The sequence below is a fragment of the Nerophis ophidion genome, linkage group LG16 (genome assembly GCF_033978795.1).
Source record: "Nerophis ophidion isolate RoL-2023_Sa linkage group LG16, RoL_Noph_v1.0, whole genome shotgun sequence".
In the NCBI taxonomy this organism is placed as follows: Eukaryota; Metazoa; Chordata; class Actinopteri; order Syngnathiformes; family Syngnathidae; genus Nerophis; species Nerophis ophidion.
In genome coordinates, this window is record NC_084626.1 from 41,747,683 (window position 1) to 41,767,909 (window position 20,227).

Consider the following 20,227-nt stretch of genomic DNA (forward strand, 5'->3'; position numbering starts at 1 on the left):
TTTTAACAGCACTTAATAAACGTTTGGGAACTGAGGAAACTAATTGTTGAAGCTTTAAAAGTGGAATTCTTTCCCATTTTTGTTTTATGTAGAGCTTCAGTCGTTCAACAGTCCGGGGTCTCCGCTGTCGTATTTTAAGCTTCATAATGCGCCACACGTTTTCGATGGGAGACAGGTCTGGACTGCAGGCGGGGCAGGAAAGTACCCGCACTCTTTTTTTTACGAGGCCACGCTGTTGTAACACGTACTGAATGTGGCTTTGCATTGTTTTGTTGAAATAAGCAGGGGCGTCCATGAAAAAGACGGCGCTTAGATGGCAGCATATGTTGTTCCAAAACCTGTATGTACCTTTCAGCATTAATGGTGCCTTCACAGATGTGTAAGTTACCCATGCCTTGGGCACTAATGCACCCCCATACCATCACAGATGCTGGCTTTTGAACTTTGCGTCGATAACAGTCTGGATGGTTCGCTTCCCCTTTGGTCCGGATGACACAATGTCGAATATTCCCAAAAACTATTTGAAATGTGGACTCGTCAGACCACAGAACACTTTTCCACTTTGCATCAGTCCATCTTAGATGATCTCGGGCCCGGAGAAGCCGGCGGCGTTTCTGGATGTTGTTGATAAATGGCTTTCGCTTTGCATAGTAGAGCTTTAACTTGCACTTACAGATGTAGCGACCAACTGTATTTAGTGATAGTGGTTTTCTGAAGTGTTCCTGAGCCCATGTGGTGATATCTTTGAGAGATTGATGTCGGTTTTTGATACCGTGCCATTTGAGGGATCGAAGGTCACGGTCATTCAATGTTGGTTTTTGGCCATGCTGCTTAGGTGGAGCGATTTCTCCAGATTCTATGAACCTTTTGATGATATTATGGACCGTAGATGTTGAAATCCCTAAATTTCTTGCAATTGCGCTTTGAGAAACGTTGTTCCTAAACTGTTTGACTATTTGCTCACGCAGTTGTGGACAAAGGGGTGTACCTCGCCCCATCCTTTCTTGCGAAAGACTGAGCATTTTTTGGGAAGCTGTTTTTATACCCAATCATGGCACCCACCTGTTCCCAATTAGCCTGCACACCTGTGGGATGTTCCAAATAAGTGTTTGATGAGCATTCCTCAACTTTATCAGTATTTATTGCCACCTTTCCCAACTTCTTTGTCACGTGTTTGTAGCATATTCAACTGAATATGGGTTGAAAATGATTTGCAAATCATTGTATTCCGTTTATATTTACATCTAACACAATTTCCCAACTCATATGGAAACGGGGTTTGTATATCTACCGTCTTCCACCTGCTCCGCCGTTGAGGTCTTCGTCGTATCCCTGGGTCAGGTACTAGGCCTTTGCCAAGGACCACCTGGGGTAACAGCAGTAAAGGGGTTAACCTCCTAGTGCCCCAAGACCCCATAGAGGAGCCTCCATTGCCGGCTACACTTTAGCGTCCAGGACAAGGTCTGCAGTAGGCCGCTGGTTGCCGACTCCGGCCTTAGAGTAAATCTGCCTCTTGTTTGACATGTTTATTGAACGTGACAAATGGAATGTAGATTGTTGACAGCTTTTTTCTCTCCGCTAATGCCGACATTTACTATCATCATCCCTGCCGTCCCCCCCAAGTCATATCAATCTTCCATTGTCATTCCTACAGAGCGCATCCTTGTCTCTCATCCATCTTTATTCGTTCGTCACAACTTTGCTGTCCATCATCCGCCCTTTCTTTATCAAGCCCGTGCGTTGAACTGAGTTATTGGGGCCGCCAATCGGAGGGTTGTCACCTGACACCAGTAGCAGGTTGGCGGTGAAATACGGTCCGTCCAGGAGAGCCCCCCGTTGGAAGCATAATTAACCTCTCGAGCACTGCAGTCTTCCAAGTAGCGAGTGCATCAGTCAGACGATCATTAGGTGGTCCTGACAGGAAGTTTGTACCAAGGGGGTTAATCACGGTTCACTCAGCCTTTCAAGTGGACCATGGAGATGTTTGAGTCGAAGGTAAAATATCACTGTGGCTTACCTTATACCTCTATCACACATCTGAAAATCCCCAGAATTCTTAGACGTCCATCCAGCTTCTTCTGCTTGTCTGAGGTTGGGTTGCGGGGACAGCAGTCTAAGTAGGGAAGCACAAACTTTCCTCTCTCCGGCCACTTCGTCCAGCTCTTCCCGGGGGATCCTGAGGTGTTTCCAGGCCAGCCGGGAGACATAGTCTTCCCAACGTGGCTTCCTACTGGTTGGACGAGCCCTAAACACCTCCCTAGGGAGGCGTTCGGGTGGCATCCTGACCAGATTTCCGAACCACGGGGGTTGATCACGGTTCAGTCAGCCTTTCAAGTGGACCATGGAGATGTTTGAGTCAAAGGTAAAATATCACTGTGGCTTACCTTATACTTCTTTCACACATCTGAAAATCTCCAGAATTCTCAGACGTCCATCCATCTTCTTCTTCCGCTTATCCGAGGTTAGGTTGCGGGGACAGCAGTCTAAGTAGGGAAGCACAAACTTTCCTCTCTCCGGCCACTTCGTCCAACTCTTCCCGGGGGATCCTGTGGTGTTCCCAGGCCAGCCGGGAGACATAGTCTTCCCAACGTGGCTTCCTACTGGTTGGACGAGCCCTAAACACCTCCCTAGGGAGGCGTTCGGGTGGCATCCTGACCAGATTTCTGAACCACGGGGGTTAATCACGGTTCAGTCAGCCTTTCAAGTGGACCATGGAGATGTTTGAGTCGAAGGTAAAATATCACTGTGGCTTACCTTATACTTCTTTCACACATCTGAAAATCTCCAGAATTCTCAGACGTCCATCCATCTTCTTCTTCCGCTTATCCGAGGTTAGGTTGCGGGGACAGCAGTCTAAGTAGGGAAGCACAAACTTTCCTCTCTCCGGCCACTTCGTCCAGCTCTTCCCGGGGGATCCTGTGGTGTTCCCAGGCCAGCCGGGAGACATAGTCTTCCCAACGTGGCTTCCTACTGGTTGGACGAGCCCTAAACACCTCCCTAGGGAGGCGTTCGGGTGGCATCCTGACCAGATTTCCGAACCACGGGGGTTAATCACGGTTCACTCGGCCTTTCAAGTGGACCATGGAGATGTTTGAGTCGAAGGTAAAATATCACTGTGGCTTACCTTATACTTCTTTCACACATCTGAAAATCTCCAGAATTCTCAGACGTCCATCCATCTTCTTCTTCCGCTTATCCGAGGTTAGGTTGCGGGGACAGCAGTCTAAGTAGGGAAGCACAAACTTTCCTCTCTCCGGCCACTTCGTCCAGCTCTTCCCGGGGGATCCTGTGGTGTTCCCAGGCCAGCCGGGAGACATAGTCTTCCCAGCGTGCCCTCCTACCGTTTGGACGTGCCCTAAACACCTCCCTAGGGAGGCGTTCGGGTGGCATCCTGACCAGATGTCCGAACCACGGGGGTTAATCACGGTTCACTCGGCCTTTCAAGTGGACCATGGAGATGTTTGAGTCGAAGGTAAAATATCACTCTGGCTTATCTTATACCTCTTTCACACATCTGAAAATCCCCAGAATTCTCAGACGTCCATCTTCTTCTTCCGCTTATCCGAGGTTAGGTTGCGGGGACAGCAGTCTAAGTAGGGAAGCACAAACTTTCCTCTCTCCGGCCACTTCGTCCAGCTCTTCCCGGGGGATCCTGAGGTGTTCCCAGGCCAGCCGGGAGACATAGTCTTCCCAACGTGGCCTCCTACCGGTTGGACGAGCCCTAAACACCTCCCTAGGGAGGCGTTCGGGTGGCATCCTGACCAGATGTCCGAACCACGGGGGTTAATCACGGTTCAGTCAGCCTTTCAAGTGGATCATGGAGATGTTTGAGTCGAAGGTAAAATATCACTGTGGCTTACCTTATACTTCTTTCACACATCTGAAAATCTCCAGAATTCTCAGACGTCCATCCATCTTCTTCTTCCGCTAATCCGAGGTTAGGTTGCGGGGACAGCAGTCTAAGTAGGGAAGCACAAACTTTCCTCTCTCCGGCCACTTCGTCCAGCTCTTCCCGGGGGATCCTGAGGTGTTCCCAGGCCAGCCGGGAGACATAGTCTTCACAACGTGGCCTCCTACCGGTTGGACGAGCCCTAAACACCTCCCTAGGGAGGCGTTCGGGTGGCATCCTGACCAGATGCCTGAACCACCTCATCTGGTTCCTCTTGATCTGGAGGAGTAGAGGCTTTACTTTGAGTTCCTCCCGAATTGCAGAGCTTCTCACCCTATCTCTAAGGGAGAGCCCCGCCACCCGGTGGAGGAAACTTATTTCGGCCGCTTGTACCCGTGATCTTGTCATTTCGGTCCTAACCCAGAGCTCATGACCATAGGTGAGGATGGGAACGTAGATTGAGAGCTTTGTCTTCAGACTCAGCTCCTTCTTCACCACAACAGATCGATACAGCCTCCGCATTACTGAAGACGCCGCATCGATCTCACGATGCACTCTTCCCTCACTCGTGAACAAGACTCCGAGGTTCTTCAACTCCTCCACTTGGGGCAGGGTCTCCTCCCCAACCCGGAGATGGCACTCCACCCTTTTCCGGGCGAGAACCATGGACTCGGACTTGGAGGTCGCTTCACATTCGGCTGCGAACCGATCCAGTGAGAGCTGAAGATCCTGACCAGATGACCACATCATCTGCAAAGAGCAGAGACTTAAATCTGCAGCCACCAAACCGGATCCCCTCAACGCCCTGACTGCGTATCGAAATTCTGTCCATTCTTAGACGTCATCGCATAAACAACTCTTACTGTCTGCTTCTTACAGTATATACCAGACCTGGGCAAATTAAGGCCTGGGGGTCACATGTGGGCCGTTGAGTTTTTCAATCTGGCCCACCGCACATTTCCAGATAATAGTTTTAGATCTTTATGATGGAAAGTGTAGCTGCCATTATGTTGTGCAGTCATGTTTTCTAATCTTCAACTATGTTAAGTATTTCAATGCTTGGAATCTGCATCATATACTAGTTTCTATGGTCACTTAATTAGTTACTATGGTCACTTAATTAGTTACTATGGTCATCTAATTACTTACTATGGTCATTTAATTATTTATTATGGTCACTCTGAGATATCTCAGATTGTAAGTGGGATTTTTTTCACTATGTTTGTTGCATTTTGGTTGCGTTTCGGTTGATTGTAAAATATGTTGTCAATATTCAGTGTTTTATCATTCATAGTTAAAGGCCTACAGAAAAACCCACTACTACCGACCACGCAGTCTGATAGTTTATATATCAATGATGAAATATTAACATGCCAATACGGCCTTTTTAGTTTACTAAATTGTCATTTTAAATTTCGCGCAAATTATCCTGCTGAAAACGTCGCGGTATGATGACTCGTGCGCGTGACGTCACGGACATTTAGATCCAGCACCGATCCCAGCTATAAGTCGTCTGCTTTATTCGCATGATTACACAGTATTCTGGACATCTGTGTTGCTGAATCTTTTGCAATTTGTTCAATTAATAATGGAGACGTCAAAGAAGAAAGATGTAGGTGGGAAGCGGTGTATTGCGGCCGCCTTTAGCAACACAAACACAGCCGGTGTTTCCTTGTTTACATTCCCAAAAGATGACGGTGAAGCTTTACTATGGAACAGAGCGGTCAAGCGAACATGGTTCCCTATGTGAGAAAATTGTGGTATTAAGTCGGCTCTTACCACAGACATGAGCGGAGAGCTTGCATCGTTCCTACTGCAGCTGCGGATTCCCTTGCCTTCTCCCACTGGCCGCCCCCGACCATCGGATACATTCACCGTGGAGGAGGGGGGGGGACATTCAGCCCGGCCCCAACGGCTGCCTTCGCCTAGTCGAGAAAAGTGGCTTCCCTCGGAGACACTGACGGTCACCACACCCGTCGCCACACCCCTCTGACTTTAAGGTTGTACAGGTACGACCATATAATCTCACTAAAACACTAGTAACACAATAAGCAGATAAGGGATTTTCCAGAAATATCCTAGTAAATTTGTCATATAACATCTGAATCGGTCCCACTGCCCTCATCTTTTTTTCCCTCTAGTCCTTCACTCTCACTTTCCTCATCCAGAAATCTTTCATCCTCACTCAATTTAATGGGGAAATCGTCGCTTTCTCGGTCTGAATCGCTCTCGCTGCTGGTGGCCATGATTGTAAACAATGTTCAGATGTGAGGAGCTCCACAACCCGTGACGTCACGCGCACATCGTCTGCTACTTCCGGTACAGGCAAGGCTTTTTTATCAGCGACCGAAAGTTGCGAACTTTATCGTGGATGTTCTCTACTAAATCCTTTCAGCAAAAATATGGCAATATCGCGAAATGATCAAGTATGACACACCGTTTAAATAAGATATATATATGGGTGCAATTTTCCACACTACAAACCATGATTCGGGCCAATATTGTATCGGATCAATATCGGTATTGGTCAATAGTATAGGCCCAATGCACAAGGCTCCAACATGTGTCTTTGAACGCCACATTCTATCAAAAATATCCAACGTTGAACTGAGCACGTTGTGAATATGCACGTTTTGTCATCATTTTAACGAGGTTCATTCCCAATGCCATGACTTCATACTGCCATCGCTTCAGTCTTTTGTCTTTTTGTTTTTGTAATCTCCTGTTTGTCCAGAGGGTGGCAGCAGTGTGACCACTACCTTCCCCACAGTCTGTGCTCATCTGGCAGCGGTTGCCATGGATACAGTGCTAGGCCATGACTGTAACCTAATACATGGTGTTTGGCTCATATAGAGGCGTGTTTTTCTCACTTTTTGATATGTTGTGGAATACAATAAATGGGAGTGCCTTCGAGCTTGAGAAGGACACATCCATCTCAGATCTTTTTCTTTTCTATCTGCAACCTATCATCAATTCTCTGGTCAATTAGCTGGCCTACAATTTGCTTAGCTTTGGGCATTTATGGTTATGTCTTTAAACATAGACGCAAATTGAATTATTCATAGATGTGTCGAAATACTGCTTGTTCATCTCAGTATTTCATGACACCTTGTTTCTACTCCGTGTTTATGATGAACTACAAGATCATACCGGAAATACATCAACTTCATCAATGTATAACCTTTTGTTCACCATAAATATGTAAGATATAATGACTAAAAAAAAAAAAAACAAATATCTGTTTTTAAGACAATCTCCCCACATGAAAAAGGATTTAATTTGCATATACCAGTACTAGTACAGTACTGCGATACTAATTAATCATATTCTGTACTATACTGCCTCTAAAAAGTACCCCCTGTTTGTAACAGGCCTGACTGAGCGTCGTCTTGTCATTAAATTGCTGAATTTACGAGCAGAGGAGCATGTTCGGCAGCGCACATTCACAGAGTACTTACAAACAGATGCAGTGTGTGAACAGAAAAGGGAGAACGGACGTATTTTTGGCTTGAAAAACAAAGATAAAGGTGAAGTTACAACACTGAAACATTCTCAGGAAGAGGTGCTTTAAGACATGGCTAGCGGCTAACGTCCATTCTAACAAGTACCATTATCACTGGAGGACGAGGAATAGCTAAACATGCTTCACTACACACCGTAGGAGGATACAATAGCTCACCGGCGACACAATGTAAACAAACACAATGGTTAAATCTACCCTGTAATGATACCAAGTACAGGACCGTATCTAGTCCATACTACTATGACAATATTGATATTTTTTAGCATCACAAATCAACTTCATCAATGTATAGCCCTTTGTTCACAACAAATATGTAAGATATAATGACTAAAAAATACAAATATTTGGTGTTAAGACTGGTGAAAAGTGATTTAATTTGCATACCAACAAAACGGGAGCATCAATCGACCCAAATGTAGGGTTTTGCGGTATACCGGTTCTAGTATAGTACCACGATACAAATGAATAGCATACGGTACTACACCGCATCTAAAAAGTACCGCTCCCCGCAACGACTGTTTTGAACGGGCATGACAGCGCGTCGTCTTGTCATTAAATTGCTGGTTTTACAAGCTGAGGAGCATGTTCGGCAGCGCACATTCACAGAGTACTTACAAACATACACAGTGTGTAGACAGAAAAGGCAGAATGGACGCATTTTTGCTTAAAAACTCAAGATAAAGGTGAAGTTATAACACTGAAAAATTCTCAGGAAGAGGTGCTTTAAAACATGGCTAGCGGCTAACGTCCATTCTTACAAGTACCATTATCACTGGAGGACGAGGAATAGCTAAACATGCTTCACTACACACCGTAGGAGGATACAATAGCTCACCGGCGACACAATGTAAACAAACACAATGGTCAGATCTACCCTGTAATGATACCAAGTACAGGAGCGTATGTAGTCGATACTACTAGGATTACATTGATATTTTTAGCACCACAAAATATTTTTTTCGTTTGTTTTTAAGATTTATATTGTGTTTGTATACTCAGGAAATATGTTCTTGGACTTTGAATATGACCAACGTATGATCCTGTAACTACTTGGTATCGGATTGATACCAAAATTTGTGGTATCATCCAAAACTAATGTAAAGTATCAAAGAAGAGAAGAATTGGTGATTATTAAATTTTAACAGAAGTGTAGATAGAACATGTTAAAAGAGAAAATAGGCAGATTTTAACAGTAAATGAACAAGTAGATTAATAATTCATTTTTACAGTTTGTCCTTGATAAATTGTAAAAAATATAATAGAATGGAAAATGACACAATATGTTACTGCTTACATCTGCAGACAAATTAGGAGCCTTTTTTTGTTTATTTACTACTAAAAGACAAGTTGTCTTGTATGTTCACTATTTTATTTATATATATGGGATGTTATATGAGAATATTTATGTCATTATATGATAAAAAATTGCCCAAAAAAGAAAATATACTAATTGTCCTTGGATCACGAAGGGATTACAAAATGCTTGCAAAAAGAAAAACACTCTTTACAGTGAATTTATAAGATTGAAAACAAAAGAAGCAGAAAATGAATATAAAAAATATATAAAAAACAAGTTAACTCATATTATGAGGTCAAATAAGATAAATTATAAAAAATTACGAGATCAGGGGTCACAAACGCGGTGCCCGCGGGCACCAGGTAGCCCGTAAGGACCAGATGAGTCGCCCGCTGGCCTGTTCTAAAAATAGCTAAAAAAAGCAGCACTTACCAGTGAGCTGCCTCTATTTTTTAAATTGTATTTATTTACTAGCAAGCTGGTCTCCCTTAATTTTAAGAGAGACAAAACGACAAAAAAAATTTGAAAATCCAAGAAAACATTTTAAAGACTTTGTCTTCACTTGTTTAAAAACATTCATTTATTTTTTTACTTTGCTTCTTATAACTTTCAAAAATACAATTTTAGAGAAAAAATCCAACCTTAAAAATGATTTTAGGATTTTTAAACACATATTTTTACCTTTTAAATTCCTTCCACGTCTTTCCTGACAATTTAAATCAATGTTTAAGTATTTTTGATTATTTTTTGTAAAGAACAATAAATACATTTTAATTTAATTCTTCATTTTAGCTTCTGTTTTTTCGACAAATAATATTTTTGAAATATTTCTTCAAACTTATTATGATTAAAATTCAAAAAAATTATCCTGGCAAATCTAGAAAATCTGTAGAATCAAATTTAAATCTTATTTAAAAGTCTTTTGAATTTCTTTAAAAATGTTTGTTCTGGAAAATCTAGAAGAAATAATGATTTGTCTTTGTTAGAAATATAGCTTGGTCCAATTTGTTATATATTCTAACAAAGTGCAGATTGGATTTTAACTTATTTTGTGTTTAACTCTTTTGTGTTTGCTTCCGTGGTGTTTGGATCAAAAATGCTTTAAAGATCTACAGCTAGCTGATTATTATTAACATCTCTGCACTGTAGTTGTTTCCAAAAACGGGATAAAATCTATTTTTTTTTTTGTGACAATGTGCAACGGCTGCGTGCAAAAACAATTCCCCGATCGGGGCCACACTTGTTTGGAAGATGGCTCCTACCTGATGAACTACCTGGGCTGTGCCAGCTGCAATCACAGGGACTTCGTGTTGGTTGCCAATAAAGTCGGGGAGGATTACGCCGTAGAGGAGGTCGTCACCTATGACCATCTTTGTAAAAACTGCAACCACGTCATCGCCAGACATGAATATACATTTGCTGTTGTTGATGAATATCAGGAGTACACGATGCTTTGCATGCTGTGTGGTAAAGCAGAGGACTCCATTAGCGTGTTGCCAGATGACCCCGGACAGAACACCCCGCTCTTCTAGACCAGACAATACACCAAAAGTGGAGATATCCATTTCTGTCAGAAGAATTTTATCTAAGTTATCAACAAATTTTGTGTTAAGACAAAAGCTGTCTTTGATCCTACCAAGAAGGCTTGTAAAAACTCCACTGTGTAGGATGGGGAGCGACATGAGGGTTCTGTTTCTTTAATGTATTGTAATCCACAGAAATATTTTGTCTTGACCCGGGAATTACAAAGCGGGGAGGAAGCAGGACCAGACTCCCCTTCTTTGAACTGTTTTACAACCTTTTCTTTGCACTGTTTTAATTAAAGGCGATGGCTGTTTTCGACCCCCCTCCCTTAGAAACAACTGTTGCCATGTAATCAGGAAAAGTCCAAATCATTTAGTAAAAATATTTAGTTTATTTATACCTGCATTGTCCTTTCCATCCTTACACTTTCCCATCATTGTAACTGAGCTACTGTGTGGAACAATTTCCTTTGTGGATCATCCTTGTTTACCTGTATGTCATCTTTTTTTTTTGTAAGGGGCGCTGGAAGCCGGCAGACCCGTCAGCGATCCTGTTCTGTCTCCCTGTAATGTTTGTCTGATCTTGAATGGGATTGTGCTGAAAATTGTAATTTTCCTGAAGGAACTCTCCTGACGGAATAAATAAAGTACTATCTAATCTAATCTTATTTAAAACATGTCATCAAAATTCAAAAATTTATCAGGAAAAATTACTAATGATGTTCCATAAATTATTTTTTTTTATTTTTTCAAAAAGATTCGTATTAGCCAGTTTTTTTCTTCATTTTTTTCGGTTGAATTTTGAATTTTAAAGAGTCGAAATTGAAGATAACCTATGTTTCAAAATTTTATTTTCATTTTTTTCCTGTTTTTTCCTCTTTTAAACCGTTCAATTAAGTGTTTTTTTCGTCTTTTATTCCCTACAAAAAACCTTCTGTAAAAGGAAAAAAAAAAATAATAAATAAATAAATAAATATATATATATATGTATTTATTAGAGGTAAATTGAGCAAATTGGCTATTTCTGGCAATTTATTTAAGTGTGTATCAAACTGGTAGCCCTTCGCATTAATCAGTACCCAAGAAGTAGCTCTTAGTTTCAAAAAGGTCGGTGACCCCTGGTCTAGATGATAATAAAAACAATATCAAAGGAACATGGAATTTATCAAACAGTATTTACCGACAAAATTGCAAAATGATGCATATGTTTAATGTACCCATCCATCCATTTCCTACCGCTTATTCCCTTTTTGGGGTCGCGGGGGGCGCTGGCGCCTATCTCAGCTACAATCGGGCGGAAGGCGGGGTACACCCTGGACAAGTCGCCACCTCATCGCAGGGCCAACACAGATAGACAGACAACATTCACACTCACATTCACACATGTACCATAAAATGTTTTGTTAAAATAAAGACAATAATGACATTTTTGTGGTCCCATTTATTTAGAAAAGTAACAACATTTTTAAATACATTTTGGTACTGGTACCAAAATATTGGTATCGGGACAACCCTACCCAAGCGTAAGGCATTTTAGCAACTCAAAATTCCGAATTAAAGCGCTTTAACAGCAAAATAAAATAGTGTAAAAGGTTTAACACAACTGTAGAGACATCGAGCTACAAACCACGTTGCCATATGAGTTGGGAAATTGTGTTAGATGTAAATATAAACAAATATTTGCAAATCATTTTCAACCCATATTCAGTTGAATATGCTACAAAGACAAAATATTTGATGTTCAAACTGATAAACACTTTTTTTTAGCAAATAATCATTAACTTTAGAATTTGATGCCAGCAACACGTGACAAAGAAGTTGGGAAAGGTGGCAATAAATACTGATAAAGTTGAGGGATGCTCATCAAACACTTATTTGGAACATCCCACAGGTGTGCAGGCTAATTGCGGAACAGGTGGGTGCCATGATTGGGTATAAAAACAGCTTCCCAAAAAATTTTCAGTTTTTCACAAGAAAGGATGGGGCGAGGTACACCCCTTTGTCCACAACTGCGTGAGCAAATAGTCAAACAGTTTAAGAACAACGTTTCTCAAAGTGCAATTGCAAGAAATTTGGGGATTTTAACATCTACGCTCCATAATATCATCAAAAGGTTCAGAGAATCAGGAGAAATCACTCCACGTAAGCGGCATGGCCGGAAACCAACATTGAATGACCGTGACCTTCCATCCCTCAGACGGCACTGTATCAAAAACCGACACCAATCTCTAAAGGATATCACCACATTGGCTCAGGCACACGTCAGAAAACCACTATCACTAAATACAGTTGGTCGCTACATCTGTAAGTGCAAGTTAAAGCTCTACTATGCAAAGCGAAAGCCATTTATCAACAACATCCAGAAACCCCGCCGGCTTCCTTGGGCCCGAGATCATCTAAGATGGACTGATGCAAAGTGGAAAAGTGTTCTGTGGTCTGACGAGTCCACATTTCAAATTGTTTTTGGAAATATTCGACATCGTGTCATCCAGACCAAAGGGGAAGCGAACCATCCAGACTGTTATCGACGCCAAGTTCAAAAGCCAGCATCTGTGATGGTATGAGGGTGCATAAGTGCCCAAGGCATGGGTAACTTACACATCTGTAAAGGCACCATTAATGCTGAAAGGTACATACAGGTTTTGGAACAACATATGCTGCCATTTTTCATGGACGCCCCTGATTATTTCAGCAAGACAATGCCAAGCCACATTCAGCACCTGTTACAACAGCGTGGCTTCGTAAAAAAAAAGAGTGCGGGTACTTTCCTGGCCCGCCTGCAGTCCAGACCTGTCTCCCATGGAAAATGTGTGGCGCATTATGAAGCGTAAAATACGACAGCGGAGACCCCGGACTGTTGAACGACTGAAGCTCTACATAAAACAAGAATGGGAAAGAATTCCACTTTTAAAGCTTCAACAATTAGTTTCCTCAGTTCCCAAACGTTTATTGAGTGTTGTTAAAAGAAAAGGTGATGTAACACAGTGGTGAACATGCCCTTTCCCAACTACTTTGGCACGTGTTGCAGCCATGAAATTCTAAGTTAATTATTATTTCCATTCAACTGAATATGGGTTGAAAAGGATTTGCAAATCATTGCATTCCGTTTATATTTACATCTAACACAATTTCCCAACTAGTATGGAAGCGGGGATTGTTAGGAAATTTAACAATGGATGGGTTTCTCAAATATGTGTGTAGTCAAAAACTCCAAAACCGATATAAATGGTAATGATTAAAAAGGTAAAGACGGGGTTTAAGTGGTCCCTGGTCAGGGGTCACATGAGATCTCAGATAAAGGGAACATATGGTTAAGCCTGATCTGAGTGATGTGGACCTACATTGTTAACCGGACATGGCCACTACTAGTTAAATCAATTCAGTGGCGATTAGCCCTTATTATCTGATTAACTAGAGTCCTGGATGAGGTCTTCGCTTAAGAGTTGATTAGTCTTGACTTAGCGTGGCACACTTCATCGTTTTAAACAAAGACACATTAGAGGGTTTGCAATCCCATCAACTACGAAGCTTGTTTTCGGACCATAACCTTCTTTTGAAAGCCACTCTTACCGGACACAATAACAACAATACAAGCCTTTTTTCTTGGAAACCTTTTAAAAATGTCAACGTGTTCTGTGAAAAGTATTCCTAGGTAAAGAGCTTCTCTTGGATTTGATCAAACACGTGTTTCCATATCGTCATGGAAGTTGTTTTTTTGAAGTGGGCCTACTTTGGGGGTCGGCAACCCGTGGCTTTAGTAGTTCAAAAAATGTTTGAAAATAGACAAATATGAGGGGAAAACAATATATTTTTTGTTTTAATATATCGTATTTTCTTGAATTGCCGCCGGGGCGCTAATTAATTTAAAACGTATTCACTCCTGCGCTTACCAAAGGCATGCGGTAAAAGTAAGCATGCGCTAATTATTTTAAATAAATAAATGATAAATGGGTTATACTTGTATAGCGCTTTTCTACCTTCAAGGTAGTTAAAGCGCTTTGACACTACTTCCACATTTACCCATTCACACACACATTCACACACTGAAGGAGGGAGCTGCCATGCAAGGCGCCAAGCAGCACCCATCAGGAGCAAGGGTGAAGTGTCTTGCTCAGGACACAACGGCCGTGACGAGGTTGGTACTAGGTGGGAATTGAACCAGGGACCCTCGGGTTGCGCACGGCCACTCTCCCACTGTGCCACGCCGTCCCAAAAGATCTTCTCACTCCGACACTTACCAAAGGCATGCAGTAAAAATTTGAGTGTGATGTAAGGATACCATCATGAAAAGCACATTTAATTAAAAAAAACGTTATCATGGTATTACCTTTACTTATAAATGAAGTCCATGCCAGTGCCTTCTGATCAAAAGCATCGATAACTTCTTTATAGAAGTCTTCCTTATCTTTCTTCAGTTTTAAAAGTCTCTCCGTCTCGATGGAGATCTGCCTTCATTACCTCCTGCTTCGATTGAAAGTCCAGTTTACAAAGCTGCTATCAGTTAGCTAGACAGAATTATCCTCGGACAACTCCCCCTCCCGTTCTGCTCCGGGGGTGATCTCTTTATCCCACCCCTGCCACCGTGAAGTGTTATTGTATAAATAATACACTGGGTATTAAGGACTGGAACATGCTTTATTTCAGCCCGGTTGTTTACATAGTCAGCATAGGTGTCACATCGTAAAAAGTCAGTCGTGCTTCCGCCGCGTCATACCCGTCCCAGCACATATCACGTGACTAATTTTCACTTCTTCTGCAGTAGTCGCAAGAAGGATCACTAGCGCCCTCTACCACCAGGAGGCGGGAGTCATTTAATGACTCATATTTGACACACGCAGCTACGGTATTGTGACGGTCTCAAGCCGTCGTATTGCGGGTTCCCAGGACCACCAAGGAAGGACATAGCTTGAGCAGTTTGACTTTGTTTATTTTTCAATAAAACCTCAGTCCAGGTCGCTTTTCCGCTCCTCCTCTCCACTCGCTCGCCGTTTCCAGCGTGCCCTGCCTGTCTTTCGGACTGGCGGCTCCACCTCACCACAGGTATATTAATAAAACATAGCTGCTTACTGTTCTTTTTAGCATATTCAATAGCTTGGACCTTAAATCCTACTGAATAGCTCTTAATCTTCTTCCCTTTATGCGATTTCAAATTACCGGTATTGAAATCAGTCTCCTCCATTTTGAAAATGATGACAGGGGAAGTGTCACTCGTGACGTGACGAGTTTGACCCGGCGGTAATACTAAGCATGCGCTAATTATTTTGCGAAGCTGGCGCATACTGTATGACCGGCGGTATTTCAAGGAAATACGGTAGTTTCTGTTGGGGGACAAACATGACACAAACCTCCCTAATTGTTAGAAATCCCACTGTTTGTCTTACATTTTTTCACCGATGAGAGAATTTAGCCAACGCCGTTTTGTCCTACTAATTTCAGCGGTCCTTGAACTCACCGTAGTTTGTTTACAAGTACAACTTTCTCCGACGATCCCACGGAAAGACATGTTCAATGCCACTCCTCCTTTATCTAACTTTGTCCACCAAATGTTTTGTACTAAATTGTGTACTAAATTTCAGTTTCCCTGGTCTACTTGAATCCATATTTTTGTCTACCCTACAAAGACAGTTTGAGTTTTTTATACAAAAAAATTACAGTTGAAATAGTTTCTGGAATGTTCAGTCTCACAATGCAAGGACTTGTTCCAAGGATGAAGGGCACCGACTGGCGGTATTTCTGACTGTTTCCAAATCCGCAGAAACCATTTCTAAACCTCAGTTCCCACCAGACCCCCACGATTCGCGGCTTGAGTTTCGATGAAGTTAGTTTTTTCTTGGTGTAAATTCACACGTCAACTTCCTGCGTGGTTGTGTTTCCTTAAGTGCGTCCAATTCGGAAGAAAGACTGGCTGGTGCCATGCGTAGCCTTGGCTTGGCGAACGTGAGATGGGGAAGAGAGGCAGAGTCTTGGCACTTTCAGTCGGACATTCCTGTGAACTGGAAGAAATTCTCACATTCAATCTGTGTCAAAAAATCCTATTCACGTTTTGTCTGACTGGGCTTTTTGTTCTGAGCCTTTTCTCTTTGACTTAATTTCTTTCATGTGTTACAAAACCTGCTCCCAGAATCTTCTGGAAATGTACTACAGGTGTGTTGCGGTTGAAAGTCTTATTTAATTTTCTATTGACAAGAGGGTTTAGAAGGGCGGCATAGCTCGGTTGGTAGAGTGGCCGTGCCAACAACTTGAGGGTTGCAGGTTCGATTCCCGCTTGTGCCATCTTATTTACTGCCGTTGTGTCCTTGGGCAAGACACTTTACCCACCTGCTCCCAGTGCCACCCACACTGGTTTAAATGTAACTTAGATATTGGGTTTCACTATGTAAAGCGCTTTGAGTCACTTGAGAAAAGCGCTATATAAATATAATTCACTTCACACTATTTAGTAGACCCAGAGGTACTGCCTGACTTCTTTTAAAAGCCTACTGAAATGAGATGTTCTTATTTAAACGGGGATAGCAGGTCCATTCTATGTGTCATACTTGATCATTTTGCGATATTGCCATATTTTTGCTGAAAGGATTTAGTAGAGAACATCCACGATAAAGTTTGCAACTTTTACGCGCTGATAAAAAAAGCCTTGCTTGTACCGGAAGTAGCAGACGATGTGCGCGTGACGTCACGGGTTGTGGAGCTCCTCATATCTGAACATTGTTTACAATCATGGCCACCAGCAGCAAGAGCAATTCGGACCGAGAAAGCGACAATTTCCCCATTAATTTGAGCGAGGATGAAAGATTCGTGGATGAGGAAAGTGAGAGTGAAGGACTTGAAAGAAAAAAAAAAGACTATACAGTGGGAGCGATTCAGATGTTATTAGACACATTTACTAGGATATTTCTGGAAAATCCCTTATCTGCTTATTGTGTTACTAGTGTTTTAGTGAGATTATATGGTCGTACCTGTACAACCTGACGGTCGGCCTCGCACCTTTCTTCAGCACCAGTCGACGGGTGGTGGTGATGCCCATCTTTGCAAGGGACCCTCTTTGAAACACTATCTTTCGAAATGATCGCTGCATAATACACTGTACTTTGTGTGTGTGGTCCAATCAGACCGTGTTCGCTTGACCGCTCTGTTCCATAGTAAAATTTCACCGTCATCTTTCGGGAATGTAAACAATGAACCGCCGGCTGTGTTTGTGTTGCTAAAGGCGGCCGCAATACACCGCTTCCCACCTACAGCTTTCTTCTTTGACGTCTCCATTATTCATTGAACAAATTGCAAAAGATTCAGCAACACAGATGTCCAGAATACTGTGGAATTATGCGATGAAAAGAGACGACGTATAGCTGTGACCGGTGCTGGAACAAAATGTCCTCTACAATGCGCAACGTTTTAGCATGATACCTCTATGCAAAATTTATAATTGCAATTTAGTAAACTAAAAAGGCCGTATTGGCATGTGTTGCAATGTTAATATTTCATCATTGATATATAAACTATCAGACTGTGTGGTCGATAGTAGTGGGTTTCAGTAGGTCTTTAATCCAGTTAAAATAAACTTACAAGCTCAGTCATTATAATTTCATGGAGCGTGTAACGCTAAACATTATTAATGAATAATTACATTAATACTCCCGATGGGTAGTAACACGTTTTTTTCTTTAAATAATCCAAAAACCGCGATATCTGCAATTTGATAAACTCAGCTTAATTGTTAACATGAATGCAAGAGACAGTAACGTATTTCCCCTTTTACAAATGTCATACCCCTATCTAAACTTGTATGAACACATTACTGTCCGAGCAACATAGCTACTGTACTTAATTGTGCACACTGCGAAAATAACGTGTACAGGAAGACATGTTACTTTAGAATCTCACTAAAACACTATTAAAACAATAAGCAGATAAGGGATTTTCCAGAATTATCCTAGTAAATGTGTCTAATTACATCTGAAACGCTTCCACTGCCGGAGCCGTCGCGTTTTCTTTTCTTTTTTTTTTTTTTTTTAGTGCCTCACTCTAACTTTCCTCATCGACGAATCTTTCATCCTCGCTCAAATTAATGGGGAAGTTGTCGCTTTCTCGATCCGAATCGCGCTTGCTGCTGGCGGCCATGATTATACACAATGTTCAGATGTGAGGAGCTCCACAACCCGTGACGTCACGCGCACATCGTCTGCTACTTCCGGTACATGCAAGGCTTTTTTATTAGCGACTAAAAGTTGCGAACTTTATCGTCTATGTTCTCTACTAAATCTTTTCAGCAAAAATATGGCAATATCAAGAAATGATCAAGTATGACACATAGAATGGACCTGCTATCCCCGTTTAAATAAGAACATCTCATTTCAGTAGGCCTTTAAATAAGCCTTATAGTCCGATAAATACGGTATTTGGACGCTCAAATGGCTGAAGTCTCAAGTCTTAATCTCTGTTGTCAGGTGACATCACTTATAAATAAATAAATGATAAATGGGTTGTATTTGTACAGCGCTCAAAGCGCCACTCTCTCACTGCGCCACGCCGTCCCTTAAAATAATGAAGTTTTAATGCTACGTTTTTTAAATGTTGTCGGACAGCCACATTTTCTTGGTGGCTTACTACACATGACTCTCCAGTAACCGCCATGTCCACGCGCATGTAGGGCCGCATGTTACGTGCTGTCAGATGGCCTGAACACTTCCCTACGACCCGTGGTGAGGATTACAGTCCAGTGATTTGTCTGGGTGGGACGGTGCCAGGAGCAGGGTTTCCTCCCCAGGAGGAGTTTGGGCCGTGCGGCGAGACGCAACCTTTTCCTGTTCTCTCTCTCTCTCTCCTAGCAACCTTTAAACCGGAGAAGAATACCAATGAAACTGTAGTGGTCGTTAAGAAACACTTTCCATCTTTTGTTTTTCATACAAACGTGGTCAAAAGTTTGCATACACTTATAAAGAACATAATGCCATGGCTGTCCTGAATTACTCAACTTTTAATCAGAAGGGTTCAATCTCTTTCCTGTGCGAGTTTGAAGCCGACACAACAAACGCGCTCAGAGGAGATAATGTTTGAAAAAAGGTGACGGGTCTTTACGAAACTTTTGTTTTGAAGGTGATTGCCAACTTCCTGTTGATTTTTGCTGAAAGATGTAAATGTAGGTCTAAGTGAGACCTACATGGAGGTTTTTGTTTCATGTCTCTACGACATTCCTACCTGAAGCTACAAGCAGTTTCGTATGTGTTTTCTTCCTAGGAGCAGTTTTGTCTGTGTTTTATTCCTAGGGGGCGCTAGAGAACACAATTTTGAGTTTTGGGTTGGTTTTTTTTTTTTGGTTTTTTTTAGATCGGAATTTTCCCCAGTCCTGATGTGTGTGTCCAGTTTGGTGAGTTTTGAAACATTTTAAGGGGGTCAAATTACAGCTCAAAGAGGCAAAAGTGATATTTTTTAGGAAACGTTTGTTTTTAAGGGGTTTTTGCCAACTTCCTGTTGATTTTTGCTGAAGAATGTCAGTGTATGAAATCTAGGTCTAAGTCAGACCTACATAGAGGTTTTTGTTTCATGTCTCTACGACATTCCTAACGAAAGTTACAAGCAGTTTTGTCTGTGTTTTCTTCCTAGGAGCAGTTTTGTTTGTTTTATTCCTAGGGGGCGCTAGAGCGCAATTTTGAGTTTTTGGATTTTTTTTTTTTTTATCAAATCGCAATTTTCCCCAGTCCTGATGTGTGTGTCCAGTTTAGTGGGTTTTGAAACATTTTAAGGGGGTCAAATTACAGCTCAAAGAGGCAAAAATGACATTTTTTAGGAAACTTTTGTTTTAAAGGGGTGTTTGCCAACTTCCTGTTGATTTTTGTTGAAGGGTGTCAATTTATTAAATGTAGGTCTAAATCAGACCTACATAGAGGTTTTTGTTTCATGTCTCTACGACATTCCTAAAGGAAGTTACAAACATTTTTGTTTGTGTTTTCTTCCTAGGAGCAGTTTTGTCTGTGTTTTATTCCTAGGGGGCGCTAGAG

General features: G+C 41.9%; 2 protein-coding genes across 7 annotated transcripts in view; both read left to right on the plus strand.

Moving 5' to 3' along the window:
• Nucleotides 1-20,227, plus strand: part of magi1b (membrane associated guanylate kinase, WW and PDZ domain containing 1b) — a 436,989-nt gene that overhangs the window by 147,632 nt on the left and 269,130 nt on the right. The window lies entirely within an intron of this gene.
• LOC133535423 (protein Churchill-like) lies at nt 9,755-10,757 on the plus strand. Its single transcript, XM_061875255.1, has one exon. It carries the CDS (start codon nt 9,903-9,905, stop codon nt 10,239-10,241), a length of 339 nt encoding a protein of 112 aa, XP_061731239.1. The 5' UTR covers nt 9,755-9,902; the 3' UTR covers nt 10,242-10,757.

Coding starts and splice junctions, on each gene's coding strand:
- LOC133535423 (XM_061875255.1), top strand. CDS start 9,903: ATGTGCAACGGCTGCGTGCAAAAACAATTCCCCGATCGGGGCCACACT.